This window comes from Eulemur rufifrons, chromosome 23 (genome assembly GCF_041146395.1).
Source record: "Eulemur rufifrons isolate Redbay chromosome 23, OSU_ERuf_1, whole genome shotgun sequence".
Lineage (NCBI taxonomy): Eukaryota > Metazoa > Chordata > Mammalia > Primates > Lemuridae > Eulemur > Eulemur rufifrons.
Window position 1 is genome coordinate 4,359,645 of NC_091005.1, and position 18,813 is coordinate 4,378,457.

Here is an 18,813-nt window from a genome sequence, read left to right on the forward strand (position 1 = left end):
ACTGGGAAGCCACCTGCCGTCTTGGCCCCTGGGCTGCTTAGGAAAAGCCAGCAGTCAGAATGCCAGCCTCGAGTTCTGACTGTCCCCCTCCTCCGGCCCTGGCAGTTCAAACAGGTCCTGGCAGCAGGGGGTGTGCCACGGAGGACAGGGAAACCGCTGCCCTCGTACTCAAAACCAGCCCTGACCGTGGCCTGGTCATGGGACTCAAAAATGTGGATGTGTTGGCGGGGAAGGATAGAGGGGCAATCTCATTAATATAGAATATGTCATAAGCCATATATATTAAAATCAACAACAGTATATAGTCCCACGGTAGCGCCAGCCCCTCACACATGCTCGGGTGGCGTGGCCAGCCCTTTGCCTCGGTCCAGCCTCACCCTTGGGGGCAAGGAAGGGACAGCTTGCTCCCTTTCTCCAGGCTCTTGGCCAGCAGCCCCTTGGGGCTGGCTGTGCACAGTACGCTGCAGGCGGCCCCCAGCAGTCTTCTGTGTTCACCAGCACTGCTGTCACTGGGATGGGGTCTTGGCCTCGCTGCTGTCCCCCTGGCTGGGCTTTGGCTTTAGCAGGATGAATCTGTTGAGGAGGTCCGTTTCTGAGCTGGCCTGGGCTGCCCCGTACCCCTCACCTGTGGGCACAGAAGCAGGCTCAGAACTGAGATCTAGGTCAAAAGACCCCCGCCCGGCAGGCCTCATCCTCCACAGAGCCTGGCAGTACAGAGCACAACGTACCCTCCTTCGTGTGTCCCCGTGCCCCTTAGCTGAGCCAGCCAGCTCTGCCTCCCTCCCTAAAGGCCTTTGGACCCCAGTCCCCCTCTTCAGGCTAGCTTTGCCTCCGGGTGGTCACTCTGTAGGTGTGGGGCACGGAAGTGACTCACCGGCGTAGCTGGAGGCCTCGGCGATGTTCTGGGAACCCGTGATGTGGTGCCAGTAGGCACTGCGGGGCAGCATGGTGGTGGGTGTGCAGGGGTACGAGTAGTGCTCTGTGCCCTTGTTCAGCAGCTGTGGGGTGGAGAGGAGGGTCCCTCCTGTTAGCGCTGGGGACAGCAGCTCACGTTATCCCCGAGCAGCCAGCCTCGACACGCTGGCAGGAGACTGTGCGGGCAGACCCCAGCTGGACTGGACCCCAGCCCCTGGACTGATGGCCCTGCTCACCCTCACGTTCTTCTCCATCTCCAGCAGGACCCGCTTGTGCTGCTCGGCGATGGCCAGGGTGGCACTGTGGACCCGCTGGTAAATCTGCTCCCCCTCCTGTGTCTGGAAGGTGTAGAGCCCTTCCCCAGCGTCGCACATCCTGGGGACACAGGTGACACGGGGCGTAAGGTGGTGGGGACTCCACCACACACGTGCCACCATAACTGTGGCTGCACCCCGGGCCTGGGGAACAGGCAGGGCTGTGGTCTGGGAGTCTGACCACACGGTGCAAACGTACTGGGCATTTTCTGTGTGTCAGGTGGGCTGGTCTAAACACTTCACAGAAAATTAACCCAGTTTTCTCTACCACCACCCTCTTGGTCTGTGCATTATTTAGTTTCCTCATTATTGTGCGTTTTCTCGAACAATTTTACAGATGAAACCGAGGCATGGCGAAGATAAGTAACTCGACCAAGATCACACAAAGGATTATACAGAATTTAAGTGTGAGCAAGCTGACTCTGGAGTTCAAGATAGGGAACACCCATCCTCACCACGATTCTGTGAGTGTAGCTACTTTTGTGGTCAGTTATTTGACAGATGAGGAAACAGACTTGGGTCCACAATAACCGAGCTAGTAAGTGCCGGTGCCAGGACTCGACTCGAGCCCAAGCAGTTGAACTTTTGGTAAACAGCTTCACTGGGTCCGCCTGCCGTGGGCAAGTTATTTCTCCGAGCCTCGGTTTCTTCATTCGTAAAATGGGAACATTACATTCCCCTTTGGATCGCTAGGCCAGTAACTAAACCACGTTCCTAGCACAGTGCCTGACACAGAGCAAACGGCAGCCACCATCGTGACCACGGAGGGACAGGGGTGGGGAGGCGAGAGGGTCCTACCGGCCAGCCTCGAAGGTAAAGCGTGTGGCGTCCCGGCCATAGCGGCGCAGCGAGCAGAGGGGCCACGAGACGAGCTTCACGCGGGGGTTGTGTGTGTCCCAGAGGTAGATGTTCTCGTGGGTGATCTGCAGCTTGCACTCGCCGTACACGTCCAGGTTGGGGCAGGGCAGCAGGAAGACATTGAAGCGGTCTGCAGCAGGGGAGAACACAGTGGGCCTGGAGGTGTCCGAGGGGGCCCTCCTCCCCTCCTCTTCCTCCCCCTCCCCCCTCCTCCAGGGCCAGGCCTCACCTGTCTGCTCACACTGCACCCCTGGGGCCAGGAGGTCAGGCTCTCCCAGACTGATGTCGTTTAGCCGCGACCCCAGACACTCCACAGATAGTGTCTTGTACCATTCTTCAGCCTCCAGCTCTGCAGAAAATGGGACCCCAACATGCTGCCAGCTCAGCGTCCCCCAGCAGCTGACCCATCTGCCTCAGCCTGCATCACCCCACCGTGCCCAGAAGGGAGGGTGCCGGCAGTGGCTTCCGCCGGCCTGCCCCACCGCGATTCTGGGGCTGCTCCCTCAGGGGCACCCCCGCGTCACCATCTCCACCCACGGCGAGCCCTGCTCTGCCTCCCGGCCAGACCACCAACCATGCCCAGGGAGACCACGAGGAGGCCTGCGCCCCGGTGCCTCACCTGAGTCGCAGGTGAAGGTCCGTGCCGAGTCATCGGTGAATATGATGGCCACCGCCTGCCGCTTGGTCTCCTTGGGGAGCCGTGTGACACACTTGACGTTGCTGATCTCAGTCACCTGGGACAGCATCCACACGGGACTTAGCCAGGTTAGTGTGCCACCCCAGCACCCCCCATGGCCCTGCCACCCCAGCGGGGTGCTGTCAGACCTCAGGACTCGGCAAATCATCTTTGCCTATGGGCGGGGGGAGCTAGGGCCCAGGCCCCCTAACCTTGGGGCAGCCTCGCAGGCACACTGACTTCTCATCCGGATACTTCTCCAGCCGCTGGGGCCCCTTGCTGGAGGATTTCCGGAACACCAGCCAGCACCGCCGGTAGATCTGTGGGGCCAGATGGCAGGGGTCAGGCCCCCCTGGACCGCTCCCACCCCAGCCTGCACGGCCCTGCAGTTGCCCCTGCCTGCCGCAGGGGGCACTGCCGCACAGCCTTCCCTGGAGCCCCGGCCTGGGGCAGCCTGGGGAAGGAGTCACCAGCAGTGCCACCTCCCTGGGAGAGAGCCTGTCCCCAAATCAAAAGGGCGTCACTTCTTGGCTGGCTCCAAAATGCCGTTCCATAGAGGACGTTCTGAGTTAGCGTGTACTGTGTACAGAGCTCTGAATTTACTATAAGTAGCCAACATCTGTGAGTGCTTCCTACGCACGCATCGTGTTACTAGCACTCCTCACAGTCTTAGGGCCGCTCCTCAGGTCGGTTCTGTCAACATCCATTTTATAGATGGGCAAAGTGAGGCTCCGACACAGCTAACAAATGGCGGTGCTGGTACTGACAACAGGCTGTCTAGATCCAGAGCCGGTCCTCGTGGCCCCCTGCATGTGACCACGTCGGCCAGGGCTCCCGCAGTGCCAGCCACAACTGAGGAGTCTGCCTAGGGACTGGGATCAGACCCCTGCCCACTGCCAGGCCGCACAGCACCACACCCCTTGTTCTCCGAGCCAGGTGAGGGCCCTTGGTGTTGGGGACCCCCACTCGTGTCTCCAGGGGCTCTCCCACACCCTCTTCATTCTCCTGCCAGCCCTGGAGCGAGGAGGACAGTATTTCCCTGCTCCAGCTGGGAAGCCAGAGGGTGTCGGGGGTGAAGGGGCAGAGCCAGGAACTCGGGTCACCCCACAGCATGGCGCCTTCCCTCCTGTCCCCACCACTGCCAATGCCCCGGTGCCTCCCACCACCTTAATTCTCTGTGGCCTGTCAGACACCTGAGGGGTGGCCCCAGCCACCTGCCTTAGCTGCTGACTCTCCTTCCCACAGCCCCTGCCTCCGCCTCTGGCTCCATTCAGCCCCGAGTCTGTGGCTGTGGTTGTCCCCTCCTTTCAGCAGGCACCCAAAATCCCAGGACAGCGTTCCCCAGGCGTCTGCTGTTCCTCTCGCCGGCACACTGGCAGAATGAGGGGTGGCCAGGGCACAGCAGAAAAGGTGAAGGGGCCTCTGGGCCCCACTTGCTCGGCGGCCCTACTCTGCCACGGTGCACCAGGTCCTTGGCAGGCAGCGTCACAGGGCGCGGCGGCCTGGGCAGTGCCCTTCCCAAGAAGCCACTCAGAGCCAGGCCATTTCTGGCTCCTGTCTGGGTCCCTAGGAGGCGTGTTTGCCCTTACACCCCTGACCCTGGCCCAGCACCTGGCCTGGCCACCGGAACCCCGGCAGCCCTCGGCTCCGAGCTGCAGAGCACCTTTAAGGCAGACACTGAGTTTTATTTTCAGAATCCTCCCTCGTAGCCTGGCAGCCTCGTCAACAGAGCTCCGCTAAACAAGTGAATGGCCACATGAAGGGACAGCGAGTAAGTGACTGGATGGACGGATGAATGAATGCTGCTGACCCAGATACACCCTGCCAGGGTGGGCTCCGCGCAGCCTGCGGTGTCAGGGGCAGAAGGCCTGGGGGCCTGAGCACCCCGGTTGCCTGGTTACAGGATACACACGCACAGCCCCAGGGAGCCCTCCTTCCCACTTCTCCCAGGGCTTTGATCAGCGCTTCAGAAACACTCTGACACAGCCAGCCGGGAGGGCGGCCCTGGCAGGTAGGAGGGTCGCTCCCCAGCGCTTCCAGCCCCTCCCCCCACCTCTGGGCCGAGACAGGAATGGCTGCTGGGGAGTGACTGCAGCCCCTCACCCCAGGGAAGTGAGGCTCAGGTCTGCAGAGGGAGGCTGAATTCCCCGCACGGGGGACCCCACCTCCCAACCCCTCCCCCTGGCTGTGCCCACCTGTCAGCCACTTGGTCTCCTGAGCCTAAGTGGCTGCCCCTGTGACTGGTGCCTTCCTGGCACACCCTGCCCTGGACAGGGCCTCAGCCCGGCTGGCCCCTGGGGACATGCTAGGTCCGAGGCCATAGGAAAAGGAGCGATGGTAGAAGCTGGCCCCTGCTCCCTTGGCCTCCCTGCCTTGGCCCCAGCCTCTCTCTTTGTTCTGTGCTCAAGTCAGTGGGCTGAGTCCCTCTCTCAGGAAGAGCAAAGTAGCTGATGGCTGCCAGGACCCTGTCCCTACTAGACTGGGGCCCCCAAACTGGGGCCACCAATTTAAATTCAGGTAAAATTCAGGTAAGACTGCGGACATGCCCACCAGCTCAGCCCTGCCGAAGTGATCGCCCTCCTGGCAGTGAGCTGATGGCCCCTGCCTGGACTGAATATGACCCGTGGGGGCCACAGGACGGGAGGAGGGGCACGACCCACCCCTGTCCAAGGCCAGCCCTGCTCTTTCTGATGCCCAGGCAGGGGGGCCGGCTGTCAGATCCCTGCCCCTCCCCTCCCCAGCCTTCCCCACCCCACTCAGGCCCAGCCCACCCCCACCCCATCAAGGCAATGGGGGAGGGAAGGGAGGGACAGGAGTCCCAGGTCAAACACAAGACTTTGGGCGACCTCAGTCACCAGGGCTTTCCTTCCTGCTGGGGAGGGGGCAGCTGCCAGACCCTTCATGGGAGGTGGGGGGTCAGCAGAGGAATAGGGCTGGCTCTCGACAACCTCATCAAGATTGTTACACGGATCCGTGCGGCCCCCACTTGTGCCTTCTGAGGGGGCGTCACCAGTTGAGGGCCTACAGGGGTGGGAAAGGGTGGGTGCCCTCCAAGGCCTCATGTCTACAGCCCCTCCGCACGCCCAGCTCAGGGCTGGGTGCGGAGCCACCTGCCAACAACTTGGAGGAAAGCAGCCCGTCCCAGGGCAATGGGTCATTTTGCCCAAAGTTCTCATGTGGAAACCACAGAAATATCAGCTCTGCACCCCTCCCACCACCCCGCCCCACAACCAACCGCCCTCCTTTCAAACACTTTTCCTTAACATTGGAAACCACAACCCAAAATGCAATAAATACCTGCACACAGAAAGCAGCGGGGAGCAGGGGAGAGGAGGTACTTAAAGGAAAAGAGGCCAGGAGAGGGGCGGGGAGGCGAGAGAAAGGAGGGGAGGCCAGGGGAAGAGAGAAGCTGCTCTGGGCTCAGACACAGCCCAGCATTCCCAGCTGCTCCTGCGGTGGCAGCGACAACTTCAACAATGGCAGGGGAGCCGCCTGCCCACCGGCCGCCAGCCACCGCTGGCCCAGCCAGTGGCCCAGCGGCTGGGATGCCGGCCAGCCCTGCTGGGGCGGGGGCTGCCGCAGACAGAGCCCAGCCCAGGCACATGCCAGGCAGCCCGCTGGCGAGAAGCTCGAGACCGCAGGCGCACGATGCCCGGCAGCCGGCGGGCAGCCCGTGCGGCCACCACGCCTCGGGATCCGTGCTCCCCGGACGCCCATCCCTCAGCAGCGCCCCGCCGCGGGTCGGGGTCGCTCACCCCGAGCTTCCTGCTCTTCATCTTCACGTAGCCTTGCTTGACGATGTCGCTGAAATTGGTCGCCATGGTTCCTCCCCCGTCCCTGGGGCGCCGGGCCTGGCGAGGCGAGGGGAGGGATGCCCAGGTGCCCGGCTCCCGGCACCTCCGATCACCTGTTCCAGACACTCCTCGGGCTGCCTGGCGGCTCCTCACCTCGCCCGCCTCAGCATTGTTCTAGCAGCTCCTTCGCCCGGCGCCGGCTGGAAATGAAAATGACAGGGAGATTAGAGACAGTGACATCTTTCTCTTCCCCTCGCTGTCTCGCTCTCTTTTTTCCTTCCTCTTCCCACACTCCTCCCCCTCCCTCCTCCTCCTCCTCCCGCCCTTCTTCCTTCCCTTCCCTCCCCACCCCAGGACGGCAGAACCATTCAGGAAAACCGAGGTGGAGGCAGCGGAGGAAAATGGTCCAGCCCAGTCCCCTCCCTCACGGCTGGGGCTGGCAGTTAACCCCTTCCTGGGAGGACCGGCTCGGCTCCGTGGCAGAGGTGGGGGCCGAGGGTGAGAGGCGGCTGGGAGCCCTGGGCCGGGGTCTAGCCTAGGAGGTGCTGTCCCTCAGCCCTCTGGGCCCTGGCCCTATCAACTGTCACAACTCTGGGGCAGATTTAGGGCAACTGGCCCAAAGCAAACTCCCCAGCTTTCCCAGAGATCGGGAGGGGCGCCCAAGGAGCTGGCCAAGAGTCTGGTGTCTGAGTGAGCCCCACACTCCACAAGGTTAAAGTCAAGTGGCCTTGTCAGCTCAGCAGCCCCCCAAATCCCTCTGCCCCACCCAGTCCTGTACCTGGTTCTCTCTGAGAATCATCACGGCAAGCCCACCCAGGCCCCGCTCCCAGCCCCTGGAACTCTGGGTGCTGCTTCCTGGGTGGGAGGGCAGAGTCCAGCAGGGCGGGCCCCAGATAAGCCTGAGGAATGCTGGGCTGGCTGGCGGTGGCCTCCGTGCAAGCAGACGCCTGGCCCAGCCCTGGAGCTGGGAACGCTGGCCAGTCTGTGAGGGTGGGGTCTGGCCAGGCCAAGCAGTGCCCCCACGTCCTGGGCATGGCAGGAGCTAATTACAGGACCCAGCCCAGACAGATGCAGGAGACAGTGTGGGGCACCAAGGGGAGGTCAATGTGGAGCAGCAAATAGGGGTACCAGCAGGACCACCCCAAATCAGGCAGATCAACAGGTAACAAAGGCTCAGATTCCGGGGGATCTCAGCAGTGATCCGATCTAACACTTCATTTTACAGATGGGAAAAGAATGCCCAGAGAGGGCAACCCACATAGCTAAGGTCACACAGCAAGCCCAGGGCACAGCCGGGGATGAGTGCGAAATTCCAGGGTGGGCGATGGAGGCTGACCTGGGGGAGGAACGGACTGTGGCCTGGCTGCCTGCCACCACCTAAGCCTTCTCTGCCACTCTGCCTCAAGGGCAGGGATAAGCCAGCAACGTGGTCCTCCCCCACCCCCACTGTGTCCCCAAGATCACTGGGCGGGAACAGAGCATTTCTGGGGTCAGCTGGGTATCTGTGCTGCCAGCACGGGCCCTGGGGCAGGCGTGGTGCCGGATCTGCCAGCAGCTTGGCACTAATTACTCTCCGGGAGGCCTGTCTGTTGAGTCCCTAACAAGGAACAGATGGGGCTACCCCGTGGGCACCCACAAACAAGCGGAGGGGCACAGGAGGTAGTGCTCCCCTACCCCACTTGCACCCTGAGGGCCCTCAGCTCCCCTCCTGCCCATCCACTCCTTCCATCCCAGCTCAGTCCGAGACCCTCCCGCGCCCAAATGCTCTGCCTGCCACCAGTAAGGTCTGGTCTGCGGTCCCCTCACTGGCACTGATCCCCGATGGCCCAGCCGCCCCGGGACTCTGGCAGTCAGAGATGGGTCAGTTTTCCCAGCTATGTCTCCACTGCCTGTCCCTGGGGCTGCCTTGTCCGCAGGGCAAGGAGCAGCTCCGTGGACCTCCCCTGCAACATGACCAGCAGGCTGGGGTCCGTGGCGCGGAGGCCCCTTTCAGAACACAGCTACAAGGAGCCACTGGGCCCTGGCTTCATCCGAGGCAGCCCACACACGGCACAACCAAGAGTGTGAATCCAGTTGGCCGTGTAGTCCTAGGCAAGCCACTTAACTTTTCCGTGCCTCGGTTTCCCCATTAGTAAAAAACGAGAATAACTCCACCTACTTTAAATGAGGAAATGAATCCATGAGGCACCTGCCCACCCACTTTGGACCCAGAGCTTCTGCCTTCAAAACTCCAAAGGCTGGGTTTTTTTTTTTTTTTTTTTTTTTCCTTTCAGGAGCTGCTGCGCAGATGGGGCTGGGAAACGACCAGAAGGCAGCCTTCCACCTGCCCAAGGCGGGCCTGCTCCTTCCCGGCTCCATCAGTCATCTTCCCAGTGGCAGCCCCCCAGTGACGGTGGCCCCAGCTCTCAGGAGTGCTCCTGCCCTACCCTGCCCCGTACCGCAGGCCCCGAATCAGCCCCACTGAAATAATCCAGCAGGAACAGCGACCTTCGTGGGGACGCCTGGGTGGTGAGGTCCTGGCAGCTTACTGACCCCAAGTCACAGGCACTCCTGGCCACACTCAGTCTCCAATAAGGTTTGCGACAGCAAGACCCGACCCGGAACCCCGAATGGTAGGCAAAGGGGAATGGGAAGGTCAGGAGGGAGGGCGAACAGCCAATCGGTGGACCCACAAATCTGATAGGCAGTGAGGTCAAGTGGGGTCACCCAGACAGCGAGAGAGGCGGCCCCCACACTGAGCCTGTCAAAGCCCGGTGTGGCATCAGGGAGTGGAGGGCAGCTGAGGCTCAGCAGGTCAGGAATTGGGCCCAGGCAGCCCCTGCGCTGCCTGCCCCTGGGGCCACTGTCCCCCTCACTCCTGAGCCACCATCAGCCTCTCATGGGCCTGCGGCAGGGATAATGCCCACTAATTCCAGAGGACCTGAGGTGTCCAACCTTTCCCCGGCACCGGGCATGGGGCCTGTGACTCTGAGCAGCCACCAGGGCTGAGCAGCCGCCCCTCTCAAGGTTCCAGGTGGGGGGGGGGCGGGCAGCAGGGGCCCCCCCATCCCTCCTCCCAGCCTGGCATCAACACTGCTGCTCAACCGAAGACCAAACCTGCCCTAGGCCAGGGACCCCAGGCTCCTCTCCCCAGGATGGGCAGGTGTCCCTGGGCCCTCCCTGCCCACCTGCCCCACGGGGCAGCCACTCTGAGCACCCCCTCCCTGCACCTGGATTCTGCCTGGAGGCTTTGGCTCCAGAACAAACGCTACTCGCTGAGGCTGGCAGCCAATGACTGAGCAGGAGCGGCTGCCCGGCTGGCTGGGCCTCCCCTCTCCCCGCAGATGGGATCTTATCAGGGCTTCAGGGACAGCCCTACCTGGACACCATCTCACTGTCATCTGGCTGTCTCCACCCCATGGCAAAGATCCCATCTGTGGGATTCTCCCCAGCACCAGGGACATTGCCCAGCCCCTGCCGCCCCGCCCCATCCTATGTGATTATCAGGGGCCAGCAGGGAGTGCCCCCATGCAGGTCCCCATAAGGGGCCACCTCCCAAAACACTGTCTCATCCAAGGTAGGCTGCAAAGACAGACCAAATACCCAACTGGGCAGGGAGGAACGGTGGGAGGAGGGGACCTCTGAACAGCCCCAGACCCTTAAGCCAGGAAAGTGGGGCTGTGCTCCCCGCATGGCTGCCACTCTGTCCTCCCCTGGTCCCCTGCCCATCCCCCACCATGCCAAACTCTATCCCACTGCACTTGCTGTTCCCGCCTTCAACACTGTTCCCTCGCATGGTCTCAAGCTTCATTCCACTTCATTGACCTCCTCGCAGAGGCCTTCCCTGACCACCTGGCCAAAGGGACCCTGCTAGTCAGCCTCTCTCCAACACCCAGTGTCACCGCCTTCATCACACTCATCTTCATGGGATTTTCTTGTTCTTCATCTGTCTGTCCCTTTGTTACTCTTGTTACTCGGCCACAGACAGACATGTAGAATGTCAGCTTCCCGGTGGCCAGGCCTTCTCTGTCTAGTTAATAGCTCCATCTCCTAGTGCAGAGCCGGTGCTCAATATTTGGGGACCGAACAGATAATTCTTTTCAGGATTTGTCCTCCTCATCCTGTCTCCCACCACCACCGCCGCCCTTCATCTGGCCGACCCGGCTCAGCTTCCAGAGGTGTGTGAGCAGGGCGGCGGCTCCCACCCCCTGGTCCCAGCACTGCCTGGCTTGGCCACAAGACTACTGTTACTGGAGATCCAGCTGTGCCCAGGACCCACAGTTTGGTTCAAAGGTGCCTCAGGGAAAAGCTGCCGCTGACACTGTGTCCAGGCCCGGCCGGGCCCGGCCGGGCGGCCCCACCTTGGCTGGGGTTGGGGAGTGAGGTCATGCCCAGCCCTGCCGCCCTGCCCGGGAGGAAGGACTAGCAGTAACCAGTGCCCAGGCACAGCGAGGCAGGCCACTGGGCAAGAGAGGGCACAGCTCCTGGGACCCATGGAGGAGGGGGGAACAGGAATGGCCCGTGGAGCCACATCCCTCTGGAAGGGGCCAGAAAAGAACATGCCCTAAGCAAGCCCAGCCCCTGCCCACTGTGGCGGTGCCTGCTAGAGCTGAGGCCAGGCCCCTCACCTCCCCTGATCATCACACCCCTACACCCCCCGCCATATCCTCCATCCAAATGCCCTGGCAACTGCCCTGTCCCCACAGCTCGGGACAGGCAGGCTGCACAGAGCCTCTGCTCTGCCCACATCACCCAAGTGCCCAGTCCCGGCTCATGCCCCTTTGGGAGGACAGAAAGCATTTAACTGGACCCAAGACCTCCGGGCCCAAGTGGGAGAAGGTGGACAGGACTTGGGGACCAAGAGAGAAAGGTTCAAGGACAGCAGGCACTGGCCACGAGCTAGGCTGTGGGTGTGCACATGCAGGAGGGGGTGGGCAGTGGGGGCCTGCTGGGCTACAGAAAATAGTCTCTTGGAATTTGGAAGGGTTGAGAGAACGGGGGACCCTGAGGGAGCAGGCAGGAGGCTGGGGGTTGCCGCGGGCTGAGTTATGTCCCTTCCGGACGGCAGGCCCAGGGAGCACAGGGCCTGGGTTTCTCTGACGGGGTAGGAGTGGGAGCGGGTGAGGTCAGCTCCGGACCTGGGGTCCCCTGGAGAGGAGCGCTGGGGGTGGGGAGGGCGCAGGGAGTTTCAGGGCCCCGGCGCTGGCTTTGGGGGGCGGGTCTCTGAGCACCCCTCCCCCCCTACAGAGTAGGAAGGTCCCAGGTTCGGGAAGTGACTGAGGGATCCGGGGTGGCAGTGCGTGAGGGTCGCGCGGCGCGGCCTAGGTCCCCTCCCCGCCTCGCGCCCCCCTGTTTACCTGGGCGCCGAGGCCCGGGCCGGGGGTGCCTGCTCGGCGGGGCGGCGGGGCCGCGGGGCAGGCTCATGCCCGCGTCGCGGCGCGGCCGGCGGGGGCGGCTGGGCGGCGGCGGCGCCGGCTGCAGGCGGGGACGGCGAGGGAGGCGCGGCCGCCGGCTGGGCTCTGGCGGGGACCCGGCCGGCTCCCCCTCCGCCGGCCCCGCCGCCCCGCCCCGCCCCGCCCCCGGCGCCGGCCCTACCGTATTCCTCCGAGCCGCGGGACACACGCGGCCGCGCCCGCGCCCACCCCCTCCGGGTCGCCTTGGGTACCGGGCTCAGCCCCTGCGCCGCGCCGCGGGCCCCAAAGCCCAATCTCACATGCCTCTCAGACCCCGAGAGCTGAACCCCACATCAGCTCCCAGCCCCCTAATCGCACCCCCAACTTCAATAATCACACCACCATTGCTCCCCTGCCCCACTTCGCCACTCTCGGGGAGTCCCCTTCGCCACTCTCGGGGAGCCTCCGCAGCCCGGCCGCCCCCAGCCCCCCAGCGACCTCACCAGAAAGCTGCACGGGGGGCGCCGCTCTCTCGCGCGGCTTCCTCTCCACCCTCAAAACACCAGTCTCCCCATCCTGGGTCCCCCGAGACTTGGTCGTCAAATCCAGATTTCATTCTCCTCCATCGCCATTCCCTGCTCCCCTTCCCCACCCCAACTTCCACCCCACACTCACCGCCGCCCCTCAGGCCTGCGCAGGTGCTGGGTCGCTGCCCCGCGGGAGTCACAAACCACAGGGCTCGGCAGGGACGAGAGAAATTGCCAGGGCCTCCCGCGGGGAGGAACTGGCTCCCGCTCTACTCTTCATGTCTGCCCCGCTTTACGCTAAGGGCTTCTCAAAGTGTGGTTCCCAGAGCAGAAGCGTGGTCACCACCTTGAAACTTTTTAAAAATGCAAATTCCCTGTCCCACCCCAGACCTATGAAATCAGAATTTCTGGGAGTCTCAACCAGAAATCTGTGTTTTACAGGCCTCCAGGTGACTCCACTAACATTGGAGAACTAACTACTGCTTTAAACCGTAAGTATAATACAAACCAAAGCAATAGTCCACACCTGATCATCCAAAATCCTGAGACACGAAAATACCTCCAAGTCCAGCCAGAGGGATGGGGCTAAAGCACTTGGGGACCAGAACCCCTGCACTCACCCACGGAGTCCACCCCCTGCCTCCGAGACACGTGGGCTTCACTTCTTCGAAGGGGTCTGCTTCCAGACCCCTGAAAATGTCCCCGATGGTCACTATGGTGCCTGTGACCAGCCTGAGCTAACCAGCCCCAGACTGCCAGAGGAGGAGGTGGCCGTCCCAGGCCCTGCGGCCATATTGGCCTGGGCCTCGACCTCCTGACCTCCCTATGTATCTTTCAAACTTGACCCCACCTGCTTTGCTTCAAACCACAGCCCATAAAGCTCCCAGCACTTGATCCATCACAGCAAACTGTTTTCCGACACCAGTAAACCTCTGGAGGAGTTTTGGCCAACAACAGCAGCAACAAAAAGTGAGTTTTCACAATAAAAGGGCATCTTCTCTAGAGTGGACTTTCCCACATTCTTCATTCTCCCATCTTCATAATTTTTGCCCCATCTTCTATCTATACTATTACCATCTAATTTTTTAAATTAAGCTTTTCATTTTGAGGTATTTGTGGATTCACATGTAAGATGTAATGCGGAGAGATACTGAGTACTCTTTATTCAGTTTCCTCCAATGGTCACATCTTGCAAAACTATAGTACAATGTCACAACTCAGATATTGACCTTGATACAGGCAAGATATGGAACATGTCCATTACCACCAAGATCCCTCACGTTGTCCTCTGATAGTCACACTGCTTCCCTCCCGCTCCCACCCCTCCCTAAACCCTGGCAGCCACTAATCTGGTCTCCATTTCTATACTTGTGTCATTTCAAGAATGTTATATAATTGGAATCATAAGTATGTAATCTTTGGGAATTGACTCTTTTTGGCAGCTCATCCAAGTTGTTGCATGTATCAACAGTTCGTCCCTTTTATTGCTGAGTAGCATTCTGTGGTGTGGCTGTGTTATAGTTTGTTTATTCATGTAGCCACTGAAGAACATCTACACTGTTTCCACTTTGGGGCTATTGTGAACAAAGCTGCTATGACCATTTTTGTACAGGTTTTTACATGAACATAAGTCTTCATGTCTCAGGGGTAAATGCCCCTGAGTGCAATTGCTGGTTCATATAGTTGTATGTTGACTTTTTTAAACAACTGCCAATCTATTTTCTAGAGTGGCTGTATCGTTTTACATTCCCACCAGCAATGTATAAATGACTCAATTTTTTCACATCCTTGCCAGCATTTGGTGTTATCACTACTTTTTTTTTTTCAGCCATTCTGATGAATGTGTGGTGTACCTCTTTGTGGTTTTAATTTGCATCTGCCTAATGTCTATGATGTTGAACGTCTTTTCATGTGCTAATTTTCTGTGTATCTTCTTCAATGAATTGTTTCTTCACGTTTTTTGCCCATGGTCTAATTATTTGCTTTTTCACTGTTGAATTTTGAGGGTTCTTTATATATTCTACATACTAGTCCTTTGACAGATATGTGGTTTGCATATATTTTCTCCCAGTCTGTAGCTTTTCTTTTCATACACTTAACAGGGTCTTTCACAAAGCAAAAAATTTTAATTTTGATAAAGTACAAATTATCCATCTTTCCTTATATGGATCATGCTTTTGGTGCTAAATCTAAGAACTCTTTGGATTTTCTTCTATGTTTTTTTCTAAAAGTTGTATAATTTTGTTTTACATTTAAGTCTGTGATCCATTTTGAATTAAATTCTGTAAGGTGTTGTGAGATTTGCTAGAGGTTTTGTGGTTTTTGTTTGCTTGTTTTAGTTTGGTTTTGTTTTTTTTTGGCCTATGGATGTCCAATTCATTCTAGCGCTATTTATTGAAAAGACTCTCTTCCAGTTTTGGAAGGAATTGCTTTTGCTACTTTGTTAAAAATCAGATAGACCTATTTCCTTCTCGGTTCTATGCCATTAATCTGTGTGTCTATTCCTCTGCTAATAGCTCACAGTTTTGATTACTCTAGCTATATAATAAGTTCTTGAAATCAGCTTTCCCGGTTCTCAGGGTTTTGGATTTGGACTGAGCCACATTGCCAGCATCCCTGGGTCTCTAGCTTGCAGTCGGCCTATCGCAGAACTTCTCAGCCTCCAGAATCATGTGAACTAATTCCCCTAATAAATCCCTGCTCATTTAGTTGTCTATTATATATATTCTATTAGCTCTGTCTCTCTAGAGAACCCCAACTTATACATCTACTTTGGCTGATATTAATATAGTCACCCCTTGTTTCCTTTGATTAGTGTTTGCATGATGTATCTTTTTCCATTCTTTAATTTTTCAACCTGCCTATATCATTATATTTGAAATGAGTCTCATGGATACAGCATATAGTAGCTGCTTCATACATTTTAATCCAGTCTGCCAATCTCTGTTTTTTAATTGGTATATTTGGACCATTTGCATTTAATGTAATTATTTATGTACTAGGGCTCCGGTTTGCCTTTTTATTTTTTGTTTTCTTTTTGTTCTCTGTTTTTCATTTATGTGTTTTCTTTCTTTTTTATTTCAAAATATTGATTAAGGGGCTAAAAGTGTTTTTGTTGCATGACTATCCTGCATAATGCTTAATTTGTGGTTTTTTTTGCTTGCCTTCCTATGGGTTCCTTGAACATTTTTTAGAATTCCATTTTGATTTATCACGTTTCTGAGTATATCTCTTTGCATAGCTCTTCAGTGGTTGCTGTAGGTACCAGTCTGTTGGTGAGATCGTTTTACCAGTTTGGGTGAAGTATGGAAATATTACCTCCTTTTGGTCCCTTTACCCTCCTCAATTTATAATTGTCTTAGAATTTTTCTCTGCATACACTTAGAACACCACCAGACAATGTGATAATTTTTGCTCCAACTGTCAAACATAATTTAGAGAACTCAAGAGAGGAGAAAGCCTGTCGTACCCATATGTTTGCTTACTGTGTTCTTTCCTCCATCTCGATGATCCAAGCTTCCTTCTTCAATCATTTCTGTTTAGAGAATTCCCTTTAGCCATTTTTTAGGGTAGGAGTAAATTCTCGTAGTTTTCCTTTATCTTAAAATGTCTAGATTTGCCCTTCGTTCCTGGAGAGTATTTTCACTGGGTATAGGACAGTGACAGGCCTTTTCTTTCGGCCCTTGAAAGTCATCGTTCTACTTCCCTCTGGCCACCATGGTTTTTGATGAGAAATCTGCTGTCATTGGCACTGTGTTTCCCCTGCAGGTAAGGTATCATTATCTTTGGCTGCTTATAATATTTTTTCTTTATCTTTAGTCTTCAGAAGTTTAATTAGGAGGTGTCTTGGAGTAGATTTCTTTGGGTTGTCCTCTTTGTGGTTCACTCAGCTTCTTGAATCCATAGGTTTATGTCTTTACCAGACTTGGGACATTTTCAGCCATTATTTCTTTGAGTAGTTTTCCAGTCCTGCCCTCTTTCTTCTCCCTCTCAGGGACTCTGATGGCACAAATATTAAATCTTTTGTTATAGTCCCATAGGTCCCTGGGGTTCTGTTTATTTTTATTTTTATTTTTCAGTCTATTCTCTCTCTGTTGTTCAGATTGGGCAATTTCTATTGTTCTCTCTTCTAGTTCTCTAATTCTTTCCTCTGTTCCCTGTGTCCTGCTGCTGAGCCCACCCACTGAGCTTCGAATTTCAGTTAGTGTTTTTGAGTCGAAAATGTCCATTGGATCGCTTTATGTTTCCTGTTTCTTTGCCGAGACTTTCTATTTTTTTCATTTGTTTCAAGCGTATTTGTAATTACTCACTGAAGCATTTTATAATGACTTTAAAATCTTTGTCAGATAATTCTAACATCTCTGTCATCTCAGTGCCGGAATCTATTGACTCTCTTTTTCCATTCAGTGTGAGATCTTTCTGATTCTTGGTATGAGTTTTCCAGTTTTTGGAAACCTGGACACTTTCATGTTATGTTATGAGAATCGGGAGCTTGCTGAAGCCTTCTGTTTGGGCTGGCGTCCCTGATCCTGCTCCAGCAGGGGAAGGGGCGTGCCACCTGGCTAGTGAATATATGCATCATTCCCTGGTCTGGTCCCTCCCTCACATTCCTCCCTCATCGCCCCCTCCCCTGCCTGGCAGCCCCCAGGCGTCCGTCAATTCGCTTTCAGTCACTATCCATTCGTTTGCATTTTTAAATAATTTTATAGATATATACGTACATGGGAATGCAACTCAGCAATCAAAGGAACGAACTGCTGATAAATGCAACATACACGAATCTTAAAATAATTATGCTGAGTGAAAGTGAAGGAAGCCAGACAAAAAAGAAGACATACTATATGATTCCATACACATGCACGCATGCATGCAGACATACAATGCATATATATGATGTATATCACAATAGAGCATATGTTATATGTATCACATCTCAAAATATGGAACTATTTCATTCATATGCTTCCTAGAATCAAGTATTCGTAACCCACTGCTCTGAAAAATCTTCCCAAAGTCCAGTTTCCAAATCTGAACCCAGAAGTCGCACCCTGTAGGTGTTCATTCCATCCTTGGCTGTGGGTGGGGTGGGGGGCCCTGTGGATTACAAGGAAAAGACTGAAATGGAGACTAGAGGGTGTGTCCCAGTCATAGTCTGACGTCACTCTCTGTCTGTGAGGCCATTGGCCAGTCATTTCCGCCCCCAGAACCTCTGGGCCCTCATGTTTAAAATCACAGGTGGGACCAGGGCTGTCCCAGATCTACAGACAAAGGCCCTCCCCACCCAGCACTGACTAGGGAGGTAAATGAGGGCCGTGCAGCTGGGCACAGCGCTCAAGCCCGTGACCAGAGCCCCCAACCCTGTGGATGCTGGGCCTGGGGCCTGGGGCTGCGTCGGGTGCAGCACTCTGGTCCCGGCTATGTTTGTTTTATTAGCTCCTTGCTGCTGTCGCTGTCGTGGGAAGCTCATGGTCCGCTCAGCCTCAAATGGCCCCACCAGGGCCCCTCAGCCCCACCAGGCAGACAGACTGATTTTTATCTTATTACCTCTTCATTCCTCAGCCGTGAACACTTTTTCGGAGCTGAGAGACAGGCTTTGCTTCTCACCTGGGCATTATCAGGGCGTTGGTCAGGGCCGCCTGTGCAGCGTGACCGACGTCATTCTGTTTCCCGCAGTGGGTGAGGCCACACCTGGGGGACACCCCACTAGCGTAGCGAACCACAGTCCGGAGCAGGTATCGAGATCTCCATTTCACAGGTAGAGAAACTGAGGCCCAATAAGTAGAAGAATCTGTCTGAGATGACACAGTGACACCAGGACTTGAACTGCTGACTGGGAAGACTGTTTCTTGGGGCCTTGACATGACCTAGAAATACGGGGATCCTCGTTCATGTTGTCCCCTCCCCAGTCTGCTCTTGGGAAAAGGGTAGGCTCCCCAGAGCCGGACCCAGGGGAGACGAAATCTGAGGAGCCCCAGAATCCTGGCCAGTCCCACCGCAGCCATCACTGGTGAATGCTTTTCCAGTGACCTTGGTGAGAGGCTGGTGTCTGTGCCCCCGGCCCCTCAGTCGGCCAGCTGAGACGAGGGCTCGTCCTCTCTCTCCCCTGCCTCAACGGTGACACAAACCAGCTTCCCCAGGAACCTTCACATCAAAGGGGACTGACCAGGAGAGGCGTGGAGAGGAAGGACATGGGGCCTCCTTGCTCCTTCGGCTTCCTCCTGGGGGGCCGGGCGAGGGGCAATTTCCTCCGGACTCGGAGAGCAGCTCTCAGGGAGGAGGCCCAGGACGACATTCCAGCCCCACCTCCCAGCGCATGGCCCTCTCCTGGCAGTTCTCCCCGGGCCGCCGCCGGAGCAC

General features: G+C 56.8%; 1 protein-coding gene across 1 annotated transcript; it reads right to left on the bottom strand.

The window, feature by feature from the left end:
• Positions 1-493: 493 nt before the first annotated feature.
• Positions 494-7,415, bottom strand: DOK4 (docking protein 4). The gene is made up of 9 exons (XM_069456744.1): positions 7,336-7,415; positions 6,519-6,757; positions 2,976-3,083; positions 2,707-2,821; positions 2,317-2,436; positions 2,028-2,217; positions 1,152-1,290; positions 875-998; positions 494-625 (listed from the first exon to the last, which is right to left on the bottom strand). The coding sequence occupies exons 2-9, from the start codon at positions 6,582-6,584 to the stop codon at positions 507-509; spliced, it is 981 nt and encodes a 326-aa protein (XP_069312845.1). The 5' UTR covers positions 6,585-6,757; positions 7,336-7,415; the 3' UTR covers positions 494-506.
• Between the last annotated feature and the right edge of the window lie 11,398 nt (positions 7,416-18,813).